General features: G+C 25.8%; 2 protein-coding genes across 4 annotated transcripts in view; one reads left to right on the plus strand and one right to left on the minus strand.

The window, feature by feature from the left end:
- Positions 1-136: 136 nt before the first annotated feature.
- On the minus strand, positions 137-23,778 carry LOC107457244 (ankyrin repeat domain-containing protein 13C-A). 3 transcript variants are annotated; one of them, XM_071182006.1, is made up of 13 exons: positions 23,361-23,778; positions 20,050-20,091; positions 19,771-19,875; positions 18,492-18,623; positions 18,343-18,409; positions 17,291-17,435; positions 16,573-16,704; positions 8,317-8,384; positions 8,147-8,240; positions 6,062-6,208; positions 5,064-5,092; positions 3,153-3,253; positions 137-1,532 (listed from the first exon to the last, which is right to left on the minus strand). In XM_071182006.1, the coding sequence occupies exons 1-13, from the start codon at positions 23,470-23,472 to the stop codon at positions 1,399-1,401; spliced, it is 1,308 nt and encodes a 435-aa protein (XP_071038107.1). In that variant the 5' UTR covers positions 23,473-23,778; the 3' UTR covers positions 137-1,398. The 3 variants fall into 3 exon arrangements, with proteins under 3 accessions (XP_071038107.1, XP_042911005.1, XP_071038106.1); XM_043055071.2 differs by lacking the exon at positions 8,317-8,384 and adding an exon at positions 15,510-15,577 and having other exon boundaries at positions 23,361-23,761; XM_071182005.1 differs by having other exon boundaries at positions 17,282-17,435; positions 23,361-23,761.
- A 201-nt stretch (positions 23,779-23,979) lies between these two features.
- Positions 23,980-24,218, plus strand: part of LOC122268235 (28S ribosomal protein S15, mitochondrial) — a gene marked incomplete in the record, with an annotated part of 7,471 nt that continues 7,232 nt past the window's right edge. Inside the window, 1 exon segment of the mRNA XM_071182007.1 lies at positions 23,980-24,212. Coding sequence (XP_071038108.1) covers positions 24,108-24,212 — 105 coding nt within the window.

Below are 24,218 nucleotides of genomic sequence, written 5' to 3' on the forward strand. Positions count from 1 at the left end.
TATGTGACTAGATATCTCTTTAGAGAGAAAGCATTTCATTATATATTTATATGATTAATTGATATTTTACATATTTTTTGATACAAATTACCTGATGCAAATTAAGAACACAAATTGGTCAGGCATCAATCAAATGTTTTTTTTTGCGTGCATAAGATAACTTTAATTTTAAAATATAATTTGAAGAAGATTTTTAATAAAGCATCAGATTTAGAAAGACTCAACTTTTTAAAGTCAAACTAAACAATAATAATCCGATTTGATGATAATAGAGATGCACTGAGTACTAATTTGCGATTAAGTCGTGTACATGTTGAGCATAAGGTCTGTATGTTTAAAGTCATAAGATTATCTGCCTTTGTTTAAACTGAATAATATCATAAATTGAAATTTAATTTTCTAAAATTAAATATATAGCTAAGTAATAAAAAATATTGAAGTTTTATAAGCATTTTAAAGCAAAATTACTTAAATATCACACAGATATTTATTGCAAAGCAATTTCACAAAAATTTATTTAAAATATAATTTGAAGTTCATTCCAGGTTATGAAATTTTATTTGATTGAGCATTTACTATGCCAACTATACTTTACTATGGTATAAGAATATCTAATTTTAATGGGAATTTAAGAGATTTTTATAATTAATGAAATATGAAAATCATATTACATTAACAACTGCAAATTTATAATTGACTTTAAATGAATTTATACCTAAAGCATTTTGATTATGTTTACTATGAATATTTAATTCATTTTAGATAGTTCTCACATTCTTTAATTAAGGGTTGAGAGCTTTGAATATGAAAATATTAAAGTTTTAAAAAAGTAAAAGCTTCAAACTGATTTCCATAGATAAGGCTTTAAAATATAACGTAAAATTTACTTAAACACTCAATCAAGCAATGTTTAATGTATATATATATTACAATTTTTATTTTTCAAAGTTAGGGATTTTTTTCTCAAACATATGAAAAACCAGTAATTTTTTTATTAACCGTTAAACCGTTTTATTTAACCATTAAAACCTGAAAATATTTAGTACAGTACTGGTATTAGGATTGATAAATGACTGATTATTGATTACACAACACATCTCTGAACAAAGATAAATATACCACAATGAAGTTTAAAAAAAATAAGATCCTGCAATAAATCGCATGTTCAAGACACTTTAATCTAAACCTGTACATGAAAAACCGATAGCTTCTTGATTAATGGCAATACGCAAATGATTGAGCTCTGTTATTTGATTGATATTGATTGGACACAGGTAAATATCAATTGGTGAGAGTGGATAATAAATAAGAAAAAAAAATGAGGGCACAGGGTTATTTTCTTTACACAAACATCAGTGCAAGTTCAAGAGAGATAGGGCCAGGAAACGAGTACGTTAATCATAAATCAGGAAATCGAGTAGGATCCTCAGTATAATCAGAGGGAATTTCAAAGTAGTGGTCAGGTATCTCAACATTAAACTGGAAATCCTGGAATGTGATACAAGCTGTCAAAGTGGGAACAATGGGGATATCTGGAAGAGAAAATAACTCATTTTTGTTGGTACACAGTAAAAAAAAAACAATGCTTTATATAATTAAAAAAATTATAGATAATTAAGAAATCACTCCTTAAAAAATTTACAATTTTACACACAAATGAAAGGTAAATACAATTAAAAGGAAATTCAATTTTTTCTGTTGAATTTTTAATTCACTTCACAATATAAGAATAGGAAAAACAAGTTTCAAGAAGTTCAGTTTATCAGGAAAAAAACTGACTGTATTCAGTATCATTTAAAATGTTACTATCCATAATTAATTGCAGTCTACAACATAACAGTTAAGATTAACCTCAATCAAGTAATTTGCCTGATAGTTTTGCTTTTTTCAGTACGTAATTTAATTTTATTTAGATTATCGATGACTTAACATCATTCATCAATAGAAATTTTTTTTCAAAATACTAATTTAGTGATATACTTCCTACATGGCACAAAAGTTGATTTTACTATCTATTTGACAGGATAACTAAGATAAAGAATGTGCAATAAACTCTCACCTAAACTCAATTTTTCACTAAATTAACTCCGCTGAAAGCTGGCAAAGGTTTGGATAATGTTATAATTAAAATTAAAAAAGCCAGAATTGACTTTAATTTTTTATTAACGGCCAATGTTAACTAATTAGAGCATTCCATTTCTCATGCATCTCTTCTGAACAATTTAATAAAAATTTTTAAAAAAATTTCGGAACAGGGTCTAAAACTGGATGGTTTCAAATGATTTAGGGGTTAGAAGAGAGAGACAAAAACTATTCATTTTATCATTTTAGATAACAAATTTATTCTACTCAGATATTTCTAAAGTAAGAAGAGATACACATGATTCCAGGTCTATACAATTATAATAGCACAGCAACACATTAATGATGACTTAAAACAGCTCATAAAACCTTCGAGAAGTAAGATTTTATCATTTTGATGAAACAACTTAAAAATTTTTGATATTGTAACTTAAAAATCAATTTTGCTTTTAATACAATTAAAAAAAATTCTAAAAGAAAATCACAAGAAAATAAAGACATAACACTCGTTGCATAACTTTTCCATAGAATAGATAGCAGAAAATAAGATGGACAAATACAAAGCTACAGTTGGCTAGACAAAAAGAAAAAAAATTTATTTTAGGAAAATGAATTACGTCTATTATGAGTCACAAAAGCTAAAATTAAAAAATATTATTATGACATAGATTCAACTGGCAAGCACTCTTAAAAATGAGTAAAATGCAAAGCTAAAACATTAATTTATATTAGCACTGGCATTTAAGTGTGTGTGGTTTCTAAATTACAAAAATAACATAATTATGAGCTGAATTTCCATATTTTTAAGAAAAATTGTACAATAACTATTAAATAAATAGCTTTTTAATTGAATTATAACACATCACACCCACATTTTGTAAGAACAATAAAAACATCAATGTTAAGATTTGTAATTCACACATGAACTGGGAGAAGCAAATGAGTGTAGATAATTTTTGTGCAGCTGATTAAGTCTTAACTCTGTTTTAATCTTGTATATAGAATTTTTCTGAAAGAATAAACACATATCCATGTTCAAAATAGTTCAAGAGAGTAAAATAAATAAATACCTATTTTTACAGGGAAACCAACGGGCAGTTTCATTCGAACAAAGTCCCTCAATTTTTTGAAATGCTTGAAAGGAGCAACAACCTCTAACACATTTAGAAGCCTAAAAGATGAAAAGAAAAATCAAATTTAATTAAAAATTATATATATGTACAATACAATCAATAGATAAAGAAAAAAAAAAGAGAGATTAATGAAGAAAATTAAGGAAAAAAAAAAAGCTTTATTTGCTGCACATAAGTTGTAAGTATATATATCCCACTATCCTCTATTTATGCTTTCAGTTTCAGACTTTGTTTCTGGCAAATTTATTACGGACATAATTTAGATCATTTTTGCAAGATGCTGGTAAATGGAAGAACATTTGATTTCACTACTCACTTTATATATTATATTTGGGGTTTTATTCTGTATTTTTTTTTTTTTTTTTTTTTTTTTTNCCTTGATTTTTATTTTCTATTTTTTGCTTTATATGTTTTATTTTGGTCTAAATATTTTTGGTGCTCCTCATACAAATGTAATATAATGTTTTGCTTATTTAATATAATATTAGAAAGCATTCTTTTTGTGGATATAATCCTGTGAGCTGAAGACGAGATTATATCTGTGGTTTATTTTTTTATCTGGCTTTTTAATTTTCTTTATTTTTAACATATATATATATATATATATATATAGTGTTTTGAACATGAAATTGATTGTTCAGCATATTAAAAAAAAGCACATTAACAAATTAGAGGGAAACAGAGTCATCAGAAGGTGTTACTGAAATTAAAATAGTAACAACATATTAAATATACAGGGAATCACTTTGAAAAACCATAGGGTAGTAGCATAAACACGATCAAAAAAACAAAGAATGTTCTTCATTAATTAAGAAATTTCCAGAAAAGTTAATTCCATTTTTCACAAAATTGGGCCCTAAAAATAAAATCTGGATCGAACCCAAGTTATTACAGTATTGTTTAATAATTTCCATGTGGATCAGCAATATCAATGCTTCTGCGAGCTATAACTAGTTTAATTAAATTCATTTATCGAACTTTAGTGAGAATTAACGAAATTTAAAAAACATTAATGATTTGTAAGAGATTATAAAACACTTTTTATCCCAACAAATTTCTTAATCAAAAATACAAATAGACAATCTGAAGTCCATCTACCCCTTCTATCTGTTGTGGAGCTTATCAAACAATAATCCCTTTCCAGCTGAAGCCACAAAACCCTGACATGCTGTGGTTCTGTAAAATTAGGTTCCATGACGAATTTGCGAAACTTTTGCACACAAAATGTGTACTGCGGAAAAGGTTTTCGAAAAGATGGCATGCTTGGCCCTCGCTTAAAGAATCTCTCTGACTTTTTTTAGATTTTAGCTCAAAAATTTTATATTTCCTTTTTTCTGGACACTTTCGAAATTCCCTGACTTCGAATCCCCTAGCAACCCTGTGGTGGTCATACAGGAAATAAATGTATAAATAATGTATAGAATTTTGAAGATGAATTTATATCCTCCACATGCACACATTTTTATCTTAAACTAAACTATTAAAAAAAAAACTTATTTTAAGGCTGTTACAAGCATAATAATTTAAAATTTTATGAGGAAAAATAATGTGTTTACATTTGAACATACTTTCAGTGAATATAAGTGTAAGTATTTTTAATTAAATTTTATCCAAGATAGTTTAAAAAATTATTTTTATGACTGAAGTCAGAAGATAGTTAAAAGGATTCAATTTTATATCTTATGTTATTAATTTTTTTTTCAAATTCCTTTTCATACTTCAAAAAGTGTTGAGGAAAAAATATTTTAATAAATTGAAAAATAGTTTTTTTTATTATCACTAAAAAGAAAAAAAAAAATACAAAAATGAGTACATATTATTAATCATAAAAATATCAACAACACTTACGATTCCACAGACAGGGGGAAATCTTCAGACTGAAAAATGAAACACTAGTTTAGAGAGTAGCATAAAAATGAACACTATTATAATCTATAACATAATATTTATTAGCACTATATACATTAACAAAATGTAAAATAATTTTCAAAGACTTTACATGATCATGATAAAATAACTAGTTTCTTGATTACATGACTCGTTATAAAACGATAAAGAGACTTTTTAGTTCGATATCAGGGGAAGAAAAATGTCTTGCAAATTTCAGCAGAGTTGCACATGAGGGCGCAATAATCTGACCAAAACCAGCTTAATAGACGGATAGTCTGTCACAAGTATTTCCTCAAACATGCAAAATGATTGGCGTTTTCACATGCTATGGACTGACAATACACAAAATGGATTGTGATTGAATGAATTGTGAAAACGTTGAATAGACATAATACATGGCAAAAATCGACATAGTAAAGAAAAAATCTCACTTTCAAAAAGGAAAAATTAACAACTTTTTAAAAACACCAAATGAAAAAAGCACCCTTAAGGGCTCTTAAAAAGCGAAAATGAGCACCTTTAAGCACTTTTTAAAAACGATATGCACCCTAATCGCAGATAACCAACTGTAATTGCCGACTGATCTATCTAATTAAGATAGAAAAGTTTAAATAACAAACAATTTAGCACAAGTTAGTGAAAATGAATAAACTTAAATTCAAGTACAAAACGGTGCATAACAAACGAAAACAAGATAACTACAATAATCAGAGGAACTACAATGAGCTGTAGATATTCCTAAACTGCAACATAAATAAAAAGAGTGATGCTACTGCCTGTCACAATGTTGCTAAGCCAACAAAGGTTAAAAATTTATCCTTGAGTCACCAATTTTATATACAAGGAGCATAGTTTTGTAAGTTTACTAAGTACATTTTCATCAATTCATCGTAATAATTGAAAAATATTGCAGTTTTACTTTCTAAAAAATTATCAAGTAAAAACATATCATTTACCATTGCAACAGTTGCCTTGAAATGCTTCCTGCTTTCTTTATATACTAAAGGCCTTCCAATATGAACATATTTATCATTGTAGTTTATGTATTCTTCCCAAGCAATGGGTGGAACTTTTGGGGGTGGAAGTGATTTCCTGCGCTGAATCTGTCACAAAAGAAATTTTTAACCGTAGAATACATTTTAAAAATAACTTTTGAAAATAATTGATTACTTCGGTTTTACTATTAAAGTATAAAAATTAAGAAATTTATTGTTGTATAATATATTGCACCTTTCCAGAATATTTATTTTCTAAATTACAATAACATAAATTATAATAATTAATATAAAATCATATGTGCAGTGAAAAACAGTAGAAAAAAATAAAAAACAAAAAACCCCACCCTGAATAATTTTTGATCTAAGGATCGTATCTTCATGCTCTAGGATTCAATCTTAATGGCATGAGAGGGTGATCTCAAATATGTTAATTAATTAGTGCAGACTATATTTTAAATTAAAAAATCAAACTGAATAAGCATACCTTTCTTTAACGGACTCGGATTTCCGACTCTCAAAATATAGAGGTAGCTGCAATCTGGGAAATATTGTCGGGATATTTTGGTCAGGAGAGCTCTCCAAAGTTTGGACCCCTTGATACTAATTTTGCTTATTTTTCTATATCTTGAAATTTTTTTTAAAGCGAATCAAAAAATGTTCGCAGTCAATTATAAAATTCGGTTATCCGAAGGTAATTCCATTAAAAAAAATAACTTTTAGTAATTATTTATTTACTTTTTACTAAATAAAGGTATATAAATAATTTTGAATTCTCAGGTATACAAATTTTTGCATTATTTTACATAGCAAAATATAAAATGTGAGCAAATTGGTTGAATAGTTTAAGAGAAACCAAATTAAAATAAAAAGTTTTATGTTTAAAATTCAAAACTTGAAAATAATATGAATATAATTCAGAGTGGTTCATTTTTTTTTTTTTTGTCACACTGTACACATATACATGTCTCATAAAATAAAAGAAGTATTTTTGATAGCAGATAACGTTAAAAGAAGTTCATACAGTGACACAAAAATAATCTTAGAAATATTACTTTTAAATATTAAAGAATTGAACAAAAAAAAAAAATCAAGTGAAAGCTTTTAAGATTAAATTCATTAAAAAAAAAAAAAAATTAATTTACGAAATTTTTCTGGTGCTTTTACAAGCAATCACAATTTAGTTAATACTTTGCCTAGAAATAATTAAGCAATCACTAAAAGTAACAAAAAAAAAAATAATTAAAATATATATAACAAAAGTTACTATAACTTAACATTGAATTTTTCAATAAACGTAAGAAAAGTTTTAGTTCCTTTTTACAAAAAAAAGGCACATTTGACCATTCCTGTACTCATAATAAATAAACATGCTAATAATTTTCCAAAGTAATTTTAGACACCAATATCAAAATCTATGGGAGTCAAGTTTGCTGTTTAGATTAGTCAGATAAAATGAGGTTCTTTAGGCAAAAAGAAGTCAGGTCCTTAAAAGATGTTCAATAAGTAATTAAGAGAAGATTTTGAAGAGGTATGGTTGATCGTAATATATAGAATAAATATAATAAGAATAAAATATTCTTAAAAATTAAATGAGGAATCTAAAAGTTAAAGTGAACATTATGAACTTCATCTAACAAAATTCATAAAAATAAACTTATTCCACAAAAGAATGCTAAATTTAGGAAAGAAAATTAGTAGATTTAATTGCATAACAGCAAACAATAAATCTACACATACTTTATTTTCTTTATTATCTATGTATTACATTTAATCTATTTTAAAAAGATGCTGCTTTATCATTACAGGAGAAATTTTATATAATACTTACAGCAATTTTAAAATCATTAAAAATAATAATAAAATTCATCAGGAAATAATGTCTAATAGTCTATCAAATTTCAAGACTTCACAATTAAATTTACACTAGTGCGTTTAAAATTTTATTACAAAACAATATTAATTTAATTGTATTTGAAAAATTAGATCAAGTAAGAAGAATAAAATAAAACTAAAGAATATTTTTTTAGAGAAATCTGAAATTACCTCAGCATTATCTAAATTTATATTGCCACTCCTAGTGATTCCTTCAAGTAGGGCCTTATTTTTATGTAAATCTTCATCAGTTAAATGTTCTCGCCTATAATAAATATAGTACATAAGCATTCATTCAAAATTCTTAAATAAATTATTTTTCAAAGAAATAAAATCTTAACCTCTTTCTAGATTCCAGATAAACACCATTTATAGTATAAATATCAGCAAGAAACGGACCAATCATTTCCTGAAAAATAAACAATGAAATTACAAGGAATTCAATTTTTTTTTTAAAAAGAAAATGACAAACTTCTGAAACATTTTAATGTTTGGAAAGAAATAATGCAGTTTTTATATTAGTAGACCAAAGTTATTTTAAAACAAGCTAATTTCTGAGTTGCATTATACAAAGGACATAATAGTTATTACAATGTAGGCTTTCAGTTACAAAAATAAGATAAACCAAAAAAAAAATCCCTATATTTCTTTATTGAATCATTAAGTGAGGGATGATCATTGGTAATAATGATAAGCATACTCTAATTTTTCTTAATTCAAAAACAGTTTTTATCAAGATTTCTTAAACACCTCCAAAGTTCGTAATTATATAACTTTCCCTTCATTTCTTTTAAGAAGATTAATATACATCTGCAACTTTGTTTCTTGTTTACATGGGGGAAAATGAAAATTCAAATAATTCAGACAAGAAATCAAATTTTTAAAAAAGTTGTATGTTCAAAACTCATAACTTGAAAATAATATGAAGATCTGCTGATTAAATTATTCAGAGTGGNATGTCTGGACAGACCCCTGATAGTTTAAATCATTTTTGCAATATGCTGGTAAATGGAAGAACATTTGATTTCACCACTTGCTTTATATATAATATTTGGTGTTTTATTTTGTATTTTTCTTTGATTTTTATTTTCTATTTTTTGCTTAATATGTTTTATTTCGGTTTAAATATTTTTGGTGCTCCTCATACAAATGTAATAATATGTTTTGCTTTATTAATATAATATTAGAAAGCATTCTTTTTGTGGATATAATCCTGTGAGCTGACAATGAGATTATATCTGTGGTTTATTTTGTTATCTGGCTTTTTAATTTTCTTTATTTTTAACATTATATATATATTGTTTTGAACATGAAATTGATTGATCAGCATATTAAAAAAAAGCACATTAACAAATTAGAGGAAAGCAGAGTCATCAGAAGGTGTTACTGAAATTAAAATAGTAATAACGCATTAAATATACAGGGAATCACTTTGAAAAACCATAGGGTAGCAGCATAAACATGATAAAAAAAACAAAGAATGTTCTTCATTAATTAAGAAATTTCCAGAAAAGTAAATTCCATTTTTCACAAAATTGGGCCTTAAAAATAAAATCTGGATCGTGGATCGAACCCAAGTTATTACAGTATTGTTTAATAATTTCCATGTGGAACAGCAATATCAATGCTTCTGCAAGTTATAACTAGTTTAATTAAATTCATTTATCGAACTTTAGTGAGAATTAAGGAAATTTAAAAAACATTAATGATTTGTAAGAGATTATAAAACACTTTTTATCCCAACAAATTTCTTAATCAAAAATAAGAATAGACAATCTGAAGTCCATCTACCCCTTCTATCTGTTGTGGAGCTTATCAAACAATAATTCCTTTCTAGCTGAAGTCACAAAACTCTGACACGCTGTGGTTCTGAGAAATTAGGTTCCATGATGAATTTGCGAAACTTTTGCACACAAAATGTGTACTGTGGAAAGGGTTTTCGCAAAGATGGCATGCTTGGCCCTCGCTTAAAGAATCTCTGACTTTTTTAGATTTTGGCTCAAATATGTTATATTTCCTTTTTTTTGGGACACTTTCGAAATTCCCTAATTTTTCCAGGTAGTGTAGCAACCCTGTGGTGGTCATACAATAAATAAGTGTATAAATAATTTATAGAATTTTGAAGATGAATTTATATCCTCCACATGCACACATTTTTATCCTAAACTAAACTATATAAAAAAAAACTTATTTTAAGGCTTACAAGCATAATAATTTAAAATTTTATGAGGAAAAATAATGTGTTTACATTTGAAAATACTTTCAGTGAATATAAGTGTAAGTATTTTTAATTAAATTTTATCCAAGATAGTTTAAAAAATTATTTTTATGACTGAAGTTAGAAGATATTTAAAAGGATTCAATTTTATATCTTATTTTATTCATTTTTCTTTTCAAATTCCTTTTCATACTTCAAAAAGAGTTGAGGAAAAATATTTTAATAAATTGAAAAATAGTTTTTATATTATCACTAAAAAGAAAAAAATACAAAAATGAGTACATATTATTAATCATAAAAAAATCAAGAACACTTACGATTCCACAGACAGGGGAAAATCTTCAGACTGAAAAATGAAACACTAGTTTAGACAGTAGCATAAAAATGAACACTATTATAATCTATATCATAATATTTATTAAAGATTATATTTTATGAACCTACAACATAAATATAAACAAAACTAAACTTGGAAATTACAATAACAGCAAGAAACATTATATTTGCTAAAAATTATAAAACTAAAAAGAAAGAAAAGACTATTTTAGCATTTTTAAAAATATTTCTAGAGTTAATTCAAGGTTACGTAAAATCTGAAAGAGATTGAAATTTTTTCAAATATTGTTTATTATCCATTCTTACGATAAGAAGGGAAGAAAGTAATAAGAATTTTTTTTAAAATTTATTATCTCAAATGAGAAACAGTGTGCCAACTTCATATTTTGTTATAGATTTTATTTAGCTTCAGAACAGAAATTTTTAATAAGTAAGCACGTCAAACAAATCTACTCTTTCTGCACCTAAAATTGCAAGCTGCGATCATTTCTCACTTGTATTCACAAAAAAACAATATTGTATTCACACAAAAAAATAAAATGCATACATATATCTTCAATTAAAAGTATCTTAGTTAATTAAATAGATTAATAAAAACTAGTTTTCCACCAAGTAGAAATTAATATTTATAGAACTTTATAGCTTACAAAATGAGATACAGTGCAGAACCTCTTATCCGGAAATCAGAAAACTGGAATGAAATTTAGAACCGGAAATAAATTTTCTTCCATTAAATAATTTTTTTTTTTCTTGCAAGATTTTGAGCCCATTTTATTATTTAGAGCGTACGGCGTATCAAGTTGACGAAAGACCTGATTTAGAGGACGTTTCAAAAGCCGTTTGTAGACGAATCTCACATAAGCACAAATAGCTTATATATGCTATTAATGTTAATAATAACATTAATGACATATATAAGCCTGTATATAATCTTTATTTCATAATTTCTTTCCTTATTTAAACTTAAGTGTATTATTATTTATCATTTTTTGTTATTTCTAAAACTATTTCAAAATAATTTTTTAGTTTCGTTTTATAAACATTAAAAAAATGGCATTTTGTAGCGATTCAGAAAACCGGAAAAATCAGTTATCAGGAATCGCGACGGTCCCGATTGTTCCGGCTAATCGGTTCTCTACTGTATCTGTATTTAATTATACAATATAATAAATTTAATATAAATATTTAACATTAAAAAGTGCTTAAAATTCCAATATAAAACAAATTGCACATGTATCTATAGTCCTTGTAAGTATAATAGGTGCCTCAAGGTTATGTAACTTTCCCACACTTTAGAAATTTCTCTTTTTCATTATCATGACAGCCTCGAATCTTACGAAATTGTATTAAGAAACAAGAAGCTGACATTCTGACTGCATTTAAAAGCTCATACGTGTATATGATGGAAATACTCATACATTACAACAATACTTTCTAATATTAAATAATAGCCTTAGAATAAGTTTTGGGTCAAAAATTAATTTAATTTATTTGATTCAGGCAACAAACTTTTTTAGTGGTAGTAGACTTAAATAAAATGAAAACCTTTCTGCGAACATAAAATATCAATTAAAAAACTTTCTGCATGCATTGATTAATCTTGTAACTAATTTCAACCCTTTGTCACCACCACCTTTTGGCGAAATTCATTTGAAAATTAAAAATTTTTTCAAAAATCTTTAGGAAAAGCATAAAAACAAACTTTTTCTCTCTCAGAAATACGAAAACACAAAAATTTGTTAAAGAGGAGGATTTTTTAATAATAGTAAAAAAAAATTTCTGCGAATGATGTTCGCACATTCTTTTATGTTATATGAGTCTGGTTCTAGATATTGCACAGGGTGCGTAGCATAATCTTTCAATAAAAAATAAGCGTATTTCAAGTACTTTTTAAGCACCCTAAAAATGTTTTTAAGCACTATATGCATTTACAAAATGCAAAATAATTTTCAAAGACTTTACATGATCATGATAAAATAACTAGTTTCTTGATTACATGACCCATTATAAAACGATAAAGAGACTTTTTAGTTCGATATCAGGGGAAGAAAAATGTCTTGCGAATTTCAGCAGAGTTGCACATGAGAGTGCAATAATCTCACCAAAACCAGCTTAATAGACGGAAAGTCTGTCGCAAGTATTTCCTCAAACATGTAAAATGATTGGCGTTTTCACATGCCATGGACTGACAATACACGAAATGGATTGGGATTGAATGAATTGTGAAAACTTAGAATAGACATAATACATGGCAAAAATTGACATAGTAAAGAAAAAATCTCACTTTCGAAAAGGAAAAATTAAGAACTTTTTAAAAACACCAAATGAAAAAAACACCTTTAAGGGCTCTTAAAAAGCGAAAATGAGCACCTTTAAGCACTTTTTAAAAACGACATGCACTCTAATCGCAGATAACCAACTGTAATTGCCGACTGACATCAGATCTATTTAAGATAGAAAAGTTTAAATAACAAACAATTTAGCACTAGTTAGTGAAAATGAATAAACTTATACTCAAGTACAAAACGGTGCATAACAAACGAAAACAAGATAACAAACTACAATTATCAGAGGAGCTACAACGAGCTGTAGATATTCCTAAACTGCAACATAAATAAAAAGAGTGATGCTACTGCTTGTCACATTGTTGCTAAGCCAACAAAGGTTAAAAATTTGTCCTTGAGACACCAATTTTATATACAAGGAGTATAGTTTTGTAAGTTTACTAAGTACATTTTCATCAATTCATCGTAATAATTTAAAATATTGCATTTTCACTTTCTAAAAAATTATCAAGTAAAAACATATCATTTACCATTGCAACAGTTGCCTTGAAATTATTCCTGCTTTCTTTATACACTAAAGGCCTTCCAATATGAACATATTTATCATTGTAGTTTATGTATTCTTCCCAAGCAAGTGACTTCCTGCGCTGAATCTGCCACAAAAGAAATTTTAAACCATTAGAATACATTTTAAAAATAACTTTTGAAAATAATTGATTACTTCGGTTTTACTATTAAAGTACAAAAATTAAAAAAAATTGATTGGTGTATAATATATTGCACCTTTCCAGAATATTTATTTTCGAAATTACTATAACATAAATTATAATAATTAACAAAAAATCATATGTGCAGTGCAAAACAGTAGAAAAAAATTAAAAACAAAAAAACCCACCCTGAATAATTTATGATCCAATGATCGTATCTTCATGCTCTAGGATTCAATCTTAATGGCATGAGAGGGTGATCTCAAATATGCTAATTAATTAGTGCAGACTATATTTTAAATTAACAAATCAGACTGAATAAACATACCTTTCTATAACGGACTCAGATTTCCGACTCTCAAAATATAGAGGTAGCTGCAATCTGGGAAATACTGTCGGGATATTTCGGACAGGAGTGCTCTCCAAAGTTTGGATCCCTTGATGCTAATTTTGCTTATTTCGCTATATCTTGAAATTTTTTTAAAAAGCGAATCGAAAAATTTTCGCAGTCAATTATAAAATTCGTTTATCCAAAGGTAATTCCATTAAAAAAAATAACTTTTAGTAAATATTTATTACTTTTTATTAAATAAAGGTATATAAATAACAGTTTACGAGAAATCAAATTTTTAAAAAAGTTGTATGTTCAAAACTCATAACTTGAAAATAATATGAAGATCTGCTGATTAAATTATTCAGAGTGGTTCATTTTTTTTTGGCACACTGTACATATATTCATGTCTCATAAAATAAAAGTATTTTTGATAGCAGATAACATTAAAAGAAGTTAATACAGTGACACAAAAAAAATCTTAGAAATATTACTTTTAAATATTAAAGAATTGAACAAAAAAAAAAAAATCAAGTGAAAGCTTTTAAGATTAAATTCATTAAAAAAAAAACTAATTTACGAAATTTATCTGGTGCTTTTACAAGCAATCACAATTTAGTTAATACTTTGCCCAGAAATAATTAAGCAATCACTAAAAGTAACAAAAAAAAAAACTTTAAATATATATAACAAAAGTTTCTAAAATTTAACATTGAATTTTTCAACAAACGTAGAAAAGTTTTAGTTCCATTTTACAAAACAAAAGGCACATTTGACCATTCCTGTACTCATAATAAATAAACATGCTAATAATTTTCCGAAGTAATTTTAGACACCAGTATCAAAATCCATGGGATCCAAGTTTGCTGTTTAGATTAGTCAGATAAAATGAGGTTCTTAAGGCAAAAAGAGGTCAGGTTCTTAAAAGATGTTCAATAAGTAATTAAGAGAAGATTTTGAAGAGGTAAGGTTGATCGTAATATATAGAATAAATATAATAAGAATAAAATATTCGTAAAAATTAAATGAGGAATTTAAAAGTTAAAGTGAACATTATGAACTTCATCTAACAGAATTCATAAAAATAAACTTATTCCACAAAAGAATGCTAAATTTAGGAAAGAAAATTAGTAGATTTAATTGCATAACAGCAAACAATAAATCTACACATACTTTATTCTCTTCATAATCAATGCATTACATTTAATCTATTTTAAAAAGATGCTGCTTAAACATCACAGGAGAAATTTTATATAATACTTACAGCAATTTTAAAATCATTAAAAATAATAAAAATAAAAGAAAATTCATCTGGAAATAATGTCTAATAGTCTATCAAATTACAAGACTTTACAATTAAATTTAAACTAGTGCGTTCAAAATTTTATTACAAAACAATATTAATTTAATTGTATTTGAAAAATTAGATCAAGTAAGAAGAATAAAATAAAACTAAAGAATAATTTTTTAGAGAAATCTGAAATTACCTCAGTATTATCTAAATTTATATTGCCACTCCTTGTGATTCCTTCAAGTAGGGCCTTATTTTTATGTTAATCTTCATCAGTTAAATGTTCTCGCCTATAATAAATATAGTACATAAGCATTCATTCAAAATTCTTAAATAAATTATTTTTCAAAGAAATAAAATCTTAACCTCTTTCTAGATTCCAGATAAACACCATTTATAGTATAAATATCAGCAAGAAACGGACCAATCATTTCCTGAAAAATAAACAATGAAATTACAAGGAATTCAATTTTTTTTTTAAAAAGAAAATGACAAACTTCTGAAACATTTTAATGTTTGGAAAGAAATAATGCAGTTTTTATATTAGTAGACCAAAGTTATTTTAAAACAAGCTAATTTCTGAGTTGCATTATACAAAGGACATAATAGTTATTACAATGTAGGCTTTCAGTTACAAAAATAAGATAAACCAAAAAAAAAATCCCTATATTTCTTTATTGAATCATTAAGTGAGGGATGATCATTGGTAATAATGATAAGCATACTCTAATTTTTCTTAATTCAAAAACAGTTTTTATCAAGATTTCTTAAACACCTCCAAAGTTCGTAATTATATAACTTTCCCTTCATTTCTTTTAAGAAGATTAATATACATCTGCAACTTTGTTTCTTGTTTACATGGGGGAAAATGAAAATTCAAATAATTCAGACAAGAAAAAGCAAATTTTTTGATGGCAGTCACTACATTCCTCTCTCCAAACTCTTACACCACAATCAATGAGAGAGCTTTCAGCCATGAAAGATCTAACATGCATCTTGCTCCATACACACACTGGTTGTATGAAGCAAGATGTATATTAGATCAGGCAAGATTAAACTCATGAACACAGTTCTTAACTAGTGGAGTGACCTTTACTGAATGCACTACTATGTCCATTGACAACATTGTTTTTTGATGTAAAATGGTCAGGATATTGTTAATACTTCAAATAATGTTAACTGTTGGCACTGTTTTTCATTTTACGCTTCTTTATTTGCTGCAGTGCTAATAAGTAAAATTAATCCAATGAAATTTATAAGAATATATATCTTTGTCTCACACAGACATTAAAAAACATCAGAGCTGCTTCCTGAATTATCAGAATAGTAAATATTACCATTCAGCCATTGCACACAATATACACTGAATTCAGAGAAAATCTTTGTTTGAATTTACATTGGAAAAAAAGAACATAAAAAGCTCACTTACGGTTTTGTCTTCTCTAAAAAGCCAACCACACTGAGCTCGAGTAAAAGTGATGGATTTGGTGGATATTTGTGCAGCCACAATATCACTACTCATTAAAACATCGACCTCTTCTTCAAACTCAGCTTCAGTTTCCTGAGGAAAAGATATTAATCAGTATAATAAATTTTAAAAAAAATGAGTAGCATAAACCATAAAAAAGGCATAGAGTTAAAGAATTTAACCCTAGGTAATGAGAAGAATGATCTGGTATAACTTTTTTTTAATGCATAGAATCATTACTGTCCTAAAAAAGTCTTAACTCAAGAAACTCATGAGGCCCCTTCTTGTTTCCTAAAAATTTAAAGATCACCAAATAGGAACAACTAATAAATATAATAACATACAGAAAAATTATATGTAGCCATAAATTAAAATACAAGTCATTATCAGGACTAGATTACACAGTTCTTTCTTTTAAACCATGCAAAATATAAATTAAATTTTTATAACACTAAATAGAAGTAAATATGTTTATGCTTGTTTTATAAAAATGGTTTCATTTATTTAAAGGTTTATTTATCTCTTTTCTTAGCTTTAAAAGCACATTTGATTCGGAAAAAATCTTGTCTTCACTACATAATCACACTTTTAGTGCTTCTTACTACTAAACATACAAAAACAGTTTATCCAAAGCAACAAAAAAGAAAATCCAATGATATTTGATACTAACAGCAATTACCTCATATCGAATTTCTTGATAAACTTTCAATTTGTTGTTCAAAACAACTAATGACTTAGAGGGTTTGTTATCACCTGAAAATAAAAAACTAATGTCGCCACGCTCCCACTTCATATCATTGAAGTCTATAAGAGTCGTGTCAAGCCTGAAAAAAAAAATCTTATAATAGAGTCACAGTTTGATTCCAACATAATAATTAGTCGCAAATTGTTTTATTTAATGACTTCTTTTTGTTTAAAACCAAAATCTTTTACATTGATGCAATGATCAGCAAAATTATAAATAAATAATTTAAAAAGAAAAACATTTATACAACGTTTAACTAATCACAGTAACAATAATAAGTTTAAAAGACATGTAGTAATAAAAAAAGTTATTTTAAAGGATGTTTTGTATTTTTGTTTCTTGTTAGTGTTTTCAAGAAAAGTACACCTCATTTAGTAAAGAAAATGCATTCACATTTATTTAAAGAAAATGTAAAATAAATGTGATTAGTAATACGACAAAAAATAAATAAATAATTAAAACAAAGAAATTACTGTTGCATTGTTTGAACAAATTTTTTTTTATCTCAGAAAATGCTTGATGACTGAGAAACAAAAGAATAGGAAAAGCAAACCAATCACGGTTTATAATTTTTTAATATCAAATGTCACCTCATTTGAGATGGCGATTTTTTTTTTAAATTAATAATTAGTACAACTTATATCACCATAGTAAAAAATTTAATGAATAGGTTGGAAAAAATATCCAAACATCTATTTCTGCTTTAATTTTTATTTCTTGGTGCATGACATTGTATAAAAGTTCCATAGCAAAAATGTGAAAATTCGAAGTGTAAGTTTGAGAATTTTTTATCGACAATTCAAATACTTTAAACTGATTAATCTGAGACTAAAACCATGGCAATTTCATAAATTAAATTAAACCAACCTAATCATAAATTTAACCAACAACTTTTATAGAGCAGTTAGAAAAAAAAACTAATTTTTATTATGCTTAAAATTTTTTATTATTTAAATTTGGCTAAGAATAAACTTTAAAATTTTTACCTGATGTTTGATCCTTTTTTATGGATCCGACAAATATCAGATGGTAAAATTTTTGACACCAATGGCACTGGAAAAAAAATGCAAATTTGTTAATTTAATAAAAAATTCAATTTGTAAATTTATGAGAAATTAGGAATAAAACAACTAACCCCAGCTTTTGAAATCCCATTTTAGTTCCATGTAAAAATTTCCCATCTGTTCTAAAGCAGAAATAAGGTCAGGCCTTCGAGTTTCAATTGCCTCTCTGGACTGTTGTTTCATTTTACGAAGAAGAGATGATACTATAAAGAATATATTAGAATCAACAATAGACAAAAAGACATTGTAATGATATGGTAGTAGTTTAGAAGAAATGTGCAGAGTTGGAGAATTGTCTTTGTTCACTTACTATTGGCTAATTTTATTCTCAAATAACTTCTACTGAAACTATCCAGGTTAAATCCCGGCACTATTAACATGCTTGACAGCATGTTTAAGTAAATTAAAGCAGTTGACAAAATAGTTAAATAAAAAATCACCAGGATTGTTAAACTCAATACAAATTGTAATGCAAAATAAAACATTTAACTGAAATTCATATATTTTATACAACCAACATTATAATTAAAATATGTTTAGTTTCATGAGCCATAAGTGATTCATAATGATTTGAAACTGATCTTTACAATGTTAAAAAATAATAAAACTGAGAGATATTTAACAGTATATATTATAAACAATAAGCAAAAAATTGATAACTCTACCTATTTTGATAAAAAAAAAATTTATATAAAAAATCAGTGGCATCTGATAAATGTTTTAATGGCTTGGAGGACATTTAAAATGGAATCAGATAAGTAGGAAAACTAAGATCATACTTTATATATAAATTTGATCTATCCTAACTAAAGAAGAGGAAATATTGACAAATTTTGAACAGAAAATAATTTGAAGTATTCTAAAATGAATACAAAATAACGTTACTTGGCATAGAAGAACCAATTCTTGACTGTATAACAGTTGTGAAATTTATTAAAAAACAAAGATTAAAGTGGGTTGGACACCTCATAAAAATGGAAGAAAACAAAAATGCAATAAATTTGTTTTTATGGCTAAACCACAGTATAGCCTAGAAGACCAAAAATATGCTGATTGTCATGAAAAAGATCTTAAAATACATCAGCAGACTTAGATGAAATAAAAAAAAAATTCTGTTGACACAAAACCTCAATAAAACTTACTGCAAGCAATTTATTGATTCTTATAACTAATTCCAACCTAATCATTACTACCTAATTTTGATAAAATTTGTTTAAAAATCATTGACTTTAATAAAAAGTGTTTTAATTTTTTTATGATTTAAATTGGATTGTTGAGCAAAAGAATAATCAATAAGTACAATTAGAAATATTTTTTTTAAAGGAATAAAGAAAAATTATAAAAACATACTGGTTTGACGATCACCAAAACTTATTGCTTCAGCTAAAGGACTCCAGCCCAGGTTATTTTTAACTTTTACTGGGGCATTATGCGACAGCAATAATTGAACAATATCTGAAATAGATTATAAGATAGATAATGTATGGATAAATTTTTCTTTTAAACTATTTAAGAAGTATGTATTAGTTACACTCATTTAAAAATTTTTTTAAAAAAATAAATTATTTGATTGCAAAAACAATAAAACTTTTTAAAATGCAAAATAAATTCAATTATTGAAATTGATACCTTTGTATCCTTTTAGAACAGCCAGATGAAGAGGTGTGTTTCCTATAAAATAAATTCAGTTAGAAAACATTACAAAATGCTAAAATAAAAACTGGGTTAATTTTCGCAAATAAAGTTTCTTTTTAATTGGGGATAAGATTTTAAAAAAATATAGAACTGTAAAAAGACAATAGAATAATTATAAAGGCAGGCAGAGTTTTGAAATTATTATTCAAATACTTATGAGTATTTTAAAAAGCTTATTATTGTTAAAATCATTTTGAAAAAATAAGTAAAATATCTTTTTTCAAAATTTAATTTTAAAAATATCGTTTTATAATACAATACCTTTCATTTATGCGAATCAATTGAATTTAATACTGATAAAAATTATAAATTATTTATCAGTCAGTTATAAGATTAGGAATAATAAATAGAACATAAAAAATTTGAGACTTAAAAGGATAAAATTTTTTATTTGCACTTACTGAAAGGTTGCTTTCAATGACAAGAATTAAAAGTCTTAAACACAACAAATGCTGATAATACACACATGACTGGAGTAATATTATCAAAACAAATTGATTTTTTATAGCTGAATCCTTTAGTTAAATATACTTTTGCAACACATTTAATTAGCAAGCTTTCCCTCTTTGCTATAGTTAACAATTTTTTATTTTTGTGAGATTTTATTTAAATTCCTACATCAATATTGAAACTCAAATTTAGAGCTAATTTTTAAATACATGCTTGAAATTAAAAAAATTTTCCTCTATGGAGACTTAGAGCTATAAATTAAATTTATTTTAAGAAAATCTGTAAAATAAAAACAATATTTATTTTAACAAAATAATATAAATATTTAGGAGTTATTTCAATTCAAATAGAAAAAAGTTCTATTAGCTATAGTAGAATGATTTCAACCAACATAGAGAGAAGATTTATTAGCCATAATAGAGTTATTTTGACCAAATAAAGAATAAATGCAGCAAATCTCTGCAACATTCAAGTTGTAAACATTTCTTTCACATTTGGAATAATCTAATTAATAGTTACCATATTCTTAAAAAAATTAATATATTTTTTTAATACCATAAATAATTTTGTTTGAAAATATATTTCATCAATATACAAAAAAGCATAGTAATTATCTTCCAAAACTTTGAAACATTCTTACTAGATCTGGTTCCTCTTTTCTCCATCAGTTAAATTGGTGTATATAACACCAATTAGATGCTAAACTTGTGAAACTAAATATCATATGAGTTTTAACTTAAATGAAAAAGTTACAATAAAAATATAATTTGTCCAAAGTTATAAATAAAGTTTAATTCTAAATCAATTGAGTACATAAGAGAAAGGAAAGAGTATAATTTTTAAACACTTCACGTAACACTTTAAAATATGAAACAGATTTTATTAGTTTTATTTCAAAGAACTTGTTTATTCATCTTTATAACTGGATTTCTTAAATTATTTTTAAACATCTCTGCAAAGAACTAAATTTTAATTAAATATGTGAGAAAATTACTTATAATTTTATATTTGGTTAAATAGATGAAGATAATCTCCATGCTTGATTACTCTCAATAATTTACCATAAAAATTATTTGGAGTCATAGTCATGCAAGGCTGTTTTTCTATACAATTCGAAAATCAGGTACATTCAATTAAATATTTCGTTTTTGTTTTTACTTTTAACAAAAAGTCCAGCAAATGTAGAAAATTCTATCAAAATATTAGTTGAGTGAGGAGTATTAAAATTTTGTATCAGTATAGCATATTTATACTTTTTATTACTCAATTGTCACTTTTTCTTTTCAAAATATTAAATTAAAGATATTGAAAAAGAAATATTTCGAAAAAGGTATGGTAAGATTTAATATAAAACAACACTATCAAAATAACTTTAGATTTAAAATTATTGATTTATTTTCAATTATGTGAATTATATGGAATAACTATAAGAATTTTAAATAAAAAAAATAATAATTAAATTATTTCTTTTCGTATTTACATGGCATAATAGTCACAGGGCCAGTAAAATAAGTGCCTTCATAAGGTATGCAGACACATATTTTCTAAACTATTAAGGATATGAACTTTGAAAAGATTGGAACAAATAACAATATTCTTTTAAAGAAACCTAATTGAAATCAATAAGAAAATCTTTATTTTCACAGGACAATATTTAACTTTCCTTTAAATTTTAAGCGATGCAACACTTCAATACGCACAGGAAAGAAAATGTTGCCCCACGAATTAATTCTATTTAATGAATTGAAGCCTCGTCATTTAACATAATCGATATATCATTCGGATATATATAAATCACAGATATCTAAAAACAAAAAAATAATATACAACATACAGCCAACCTAAAATAATTTGCATTTTATTCAATTAAAAATATAATACCATGTATATCTTTTTGGGCAACGTCATGAGTCCTAAGACTAGAAGCTACTCTTTTAAGGTCGTTTTTAAAAACCCCTTCGTGCAACTCATATCTTACACAATTGTCAGACATATTATAAAATCTTGAAAAATTCAAAGCAGTGAGAAACTTTTAGTAACAAATATACAATNTTGTTTTAACTTTTAACAAAAAGTCCAGCAAATGTAGAAAATTCTATCAAAATATTAGTTGAGTGAGGAGTATTACAATTTTGTATCAGTATAGCATATTTATACTTTTTATTACTCAATTGTCACTTTTTCTTTTCAAAATATTAAATTAAAGATATTGAAAAAGAAATATTTCGAAAAAGGTATGGTAAGATTTAATATAATACAACACTATCAAAATAACTTTAGATTAAAAATTATTGATTTATTTTCAATTATGTGAATTATATGGAATAACTATAAGAATTTTAAATAAAAAAAATAAAAATTAAATTATTTCTTTTGGTACTTACATGGCATAATTGTCACAGGGCCAGTAAAATAAGTGCCTTCATAAGGTATGCAGACACATATTTTCTAAACTATTAAGGATATGAACTTTGAAATGATTGGAACAAATAACAATATTCTTTTAAAGAAACCTAATTGAAATCAATAAGAAAATCTTTATTTTCACAGGACAATATTTAACCTTCCTTTAAATTTTAAGCGATGCGACACATCAATACGCATAGGAAAGAAAATGTTGCCTCACGAATTAACAATTCGAATTAATTCTATTTAATGAATTAAAGCCTCGCCATTTAACATAATCGATTTATCATTCGGATATATATAAATCACAAATATCTAAAAAAATATATATATATAACATACAGCCAACTTAAAATAATTTGCATTTTATTCCATTAAAAATATAATACCATGTATATCTTTTTGGGCAACGTCGTGAGTCCTAAGACTAGAAGCTACTCTTTTAAGGTCGTTTTTAAAAACCCCTTCGTGCAACTCATATCTTACACAATTGTCAGACATATTATAAAATCTTGAAAAATTCAAAGCAGTGAGAAACTTTTAGTAACAAATATACAATAACAAGGTGGAACGACAGCACAGCCACATATCACGAGTGTATAAAAATACCGGTTGATTATAAATTGTTTACAAACGGTACGTATTTGTTATGTAAGTAGATAAATATAACTCATTAATTGTAGAATAAAAAATCTGTTATATTCTTTCATGATTGGAAATTAATAGTTTAGATTGTAGTAATTGAAGACCAGACGACCATTTACAATCAACAAAATTCATTTTCTGTTTCATATTTCACTTCACTTCGATATCTAGCTAAAAGAAATTAATAAAAGCATTAAATATATAAAAATTAAATAGATTGGTAATGGATTAAGGTAAACCCCTTTTTATGCGGAATTTATGAAAATGATTTAATACAAAAGAATCTATTTTCACAATTTTTGTTATTTTAAATTAATAGCCTTTAATGGCAATACATTTGAATAATTAAATCAATCCATCAATGACGAAAAATAATCAATGATATTCATTGATATTGTTGATATCGCGCTTTGTAAACATCGCGAATGAATTTTCAATTTATTTAAAATTAACTATTTTGAATTAGTTAAAAACTCTAAATTTATGAAAATATGAGAATGAATAGTTTAATTTTTCACAATTTAAAAACAGTATTTCCCATTAATAGTAATTTTTCCAAATTAATAACTGTAAATAAAATTCTTCCCATCCATTATGTTATC

Source organism: Parasteatoda tepidariorum, chromosome 6 (assembly GCF_043381705.1).
Source record: "Parasteatoda tepidariorum isolate YZ-2023 chromosome 6, CAS_Ptep_4.0, whole genome shotgun sequence".
Classification (NCBI taxonomy): domain Eukaryota; kingdom Metazoa; phylum Arthropoda; class Arachnida; order Araneae; family Theridiidae; genus Parasteatoda; species Parasteatoda tepidariorum.

What these genes read in the sequence shown, in the direction of transcription:
- LOC107457244 (XM_071182005.1), bottom strand. Translation starts at nt 23,472, where the DNA reads ATGTCTGACAATTGTGTAAGATATGAGTTGCACGAAGGGGTTTTTAAA. An exon ending in TATCTGGAATCTAGAAAGAG is followed by an intron (nt 8,241 to 8,316) that starts GTTAAGATTTTA and finishes TATTTATTATAG; the next exon opens with GCGAGAACATTTAACTGATG. An exon ending in TGGTTTCCCTGTAAAAATAG is followed by an intron (nt 1,533 to 3,152) that starts GTATTTATTTAT and finishes TTTCTCTTCCAG; the next exon opens with ATATCCCCATTGTTCCCACT.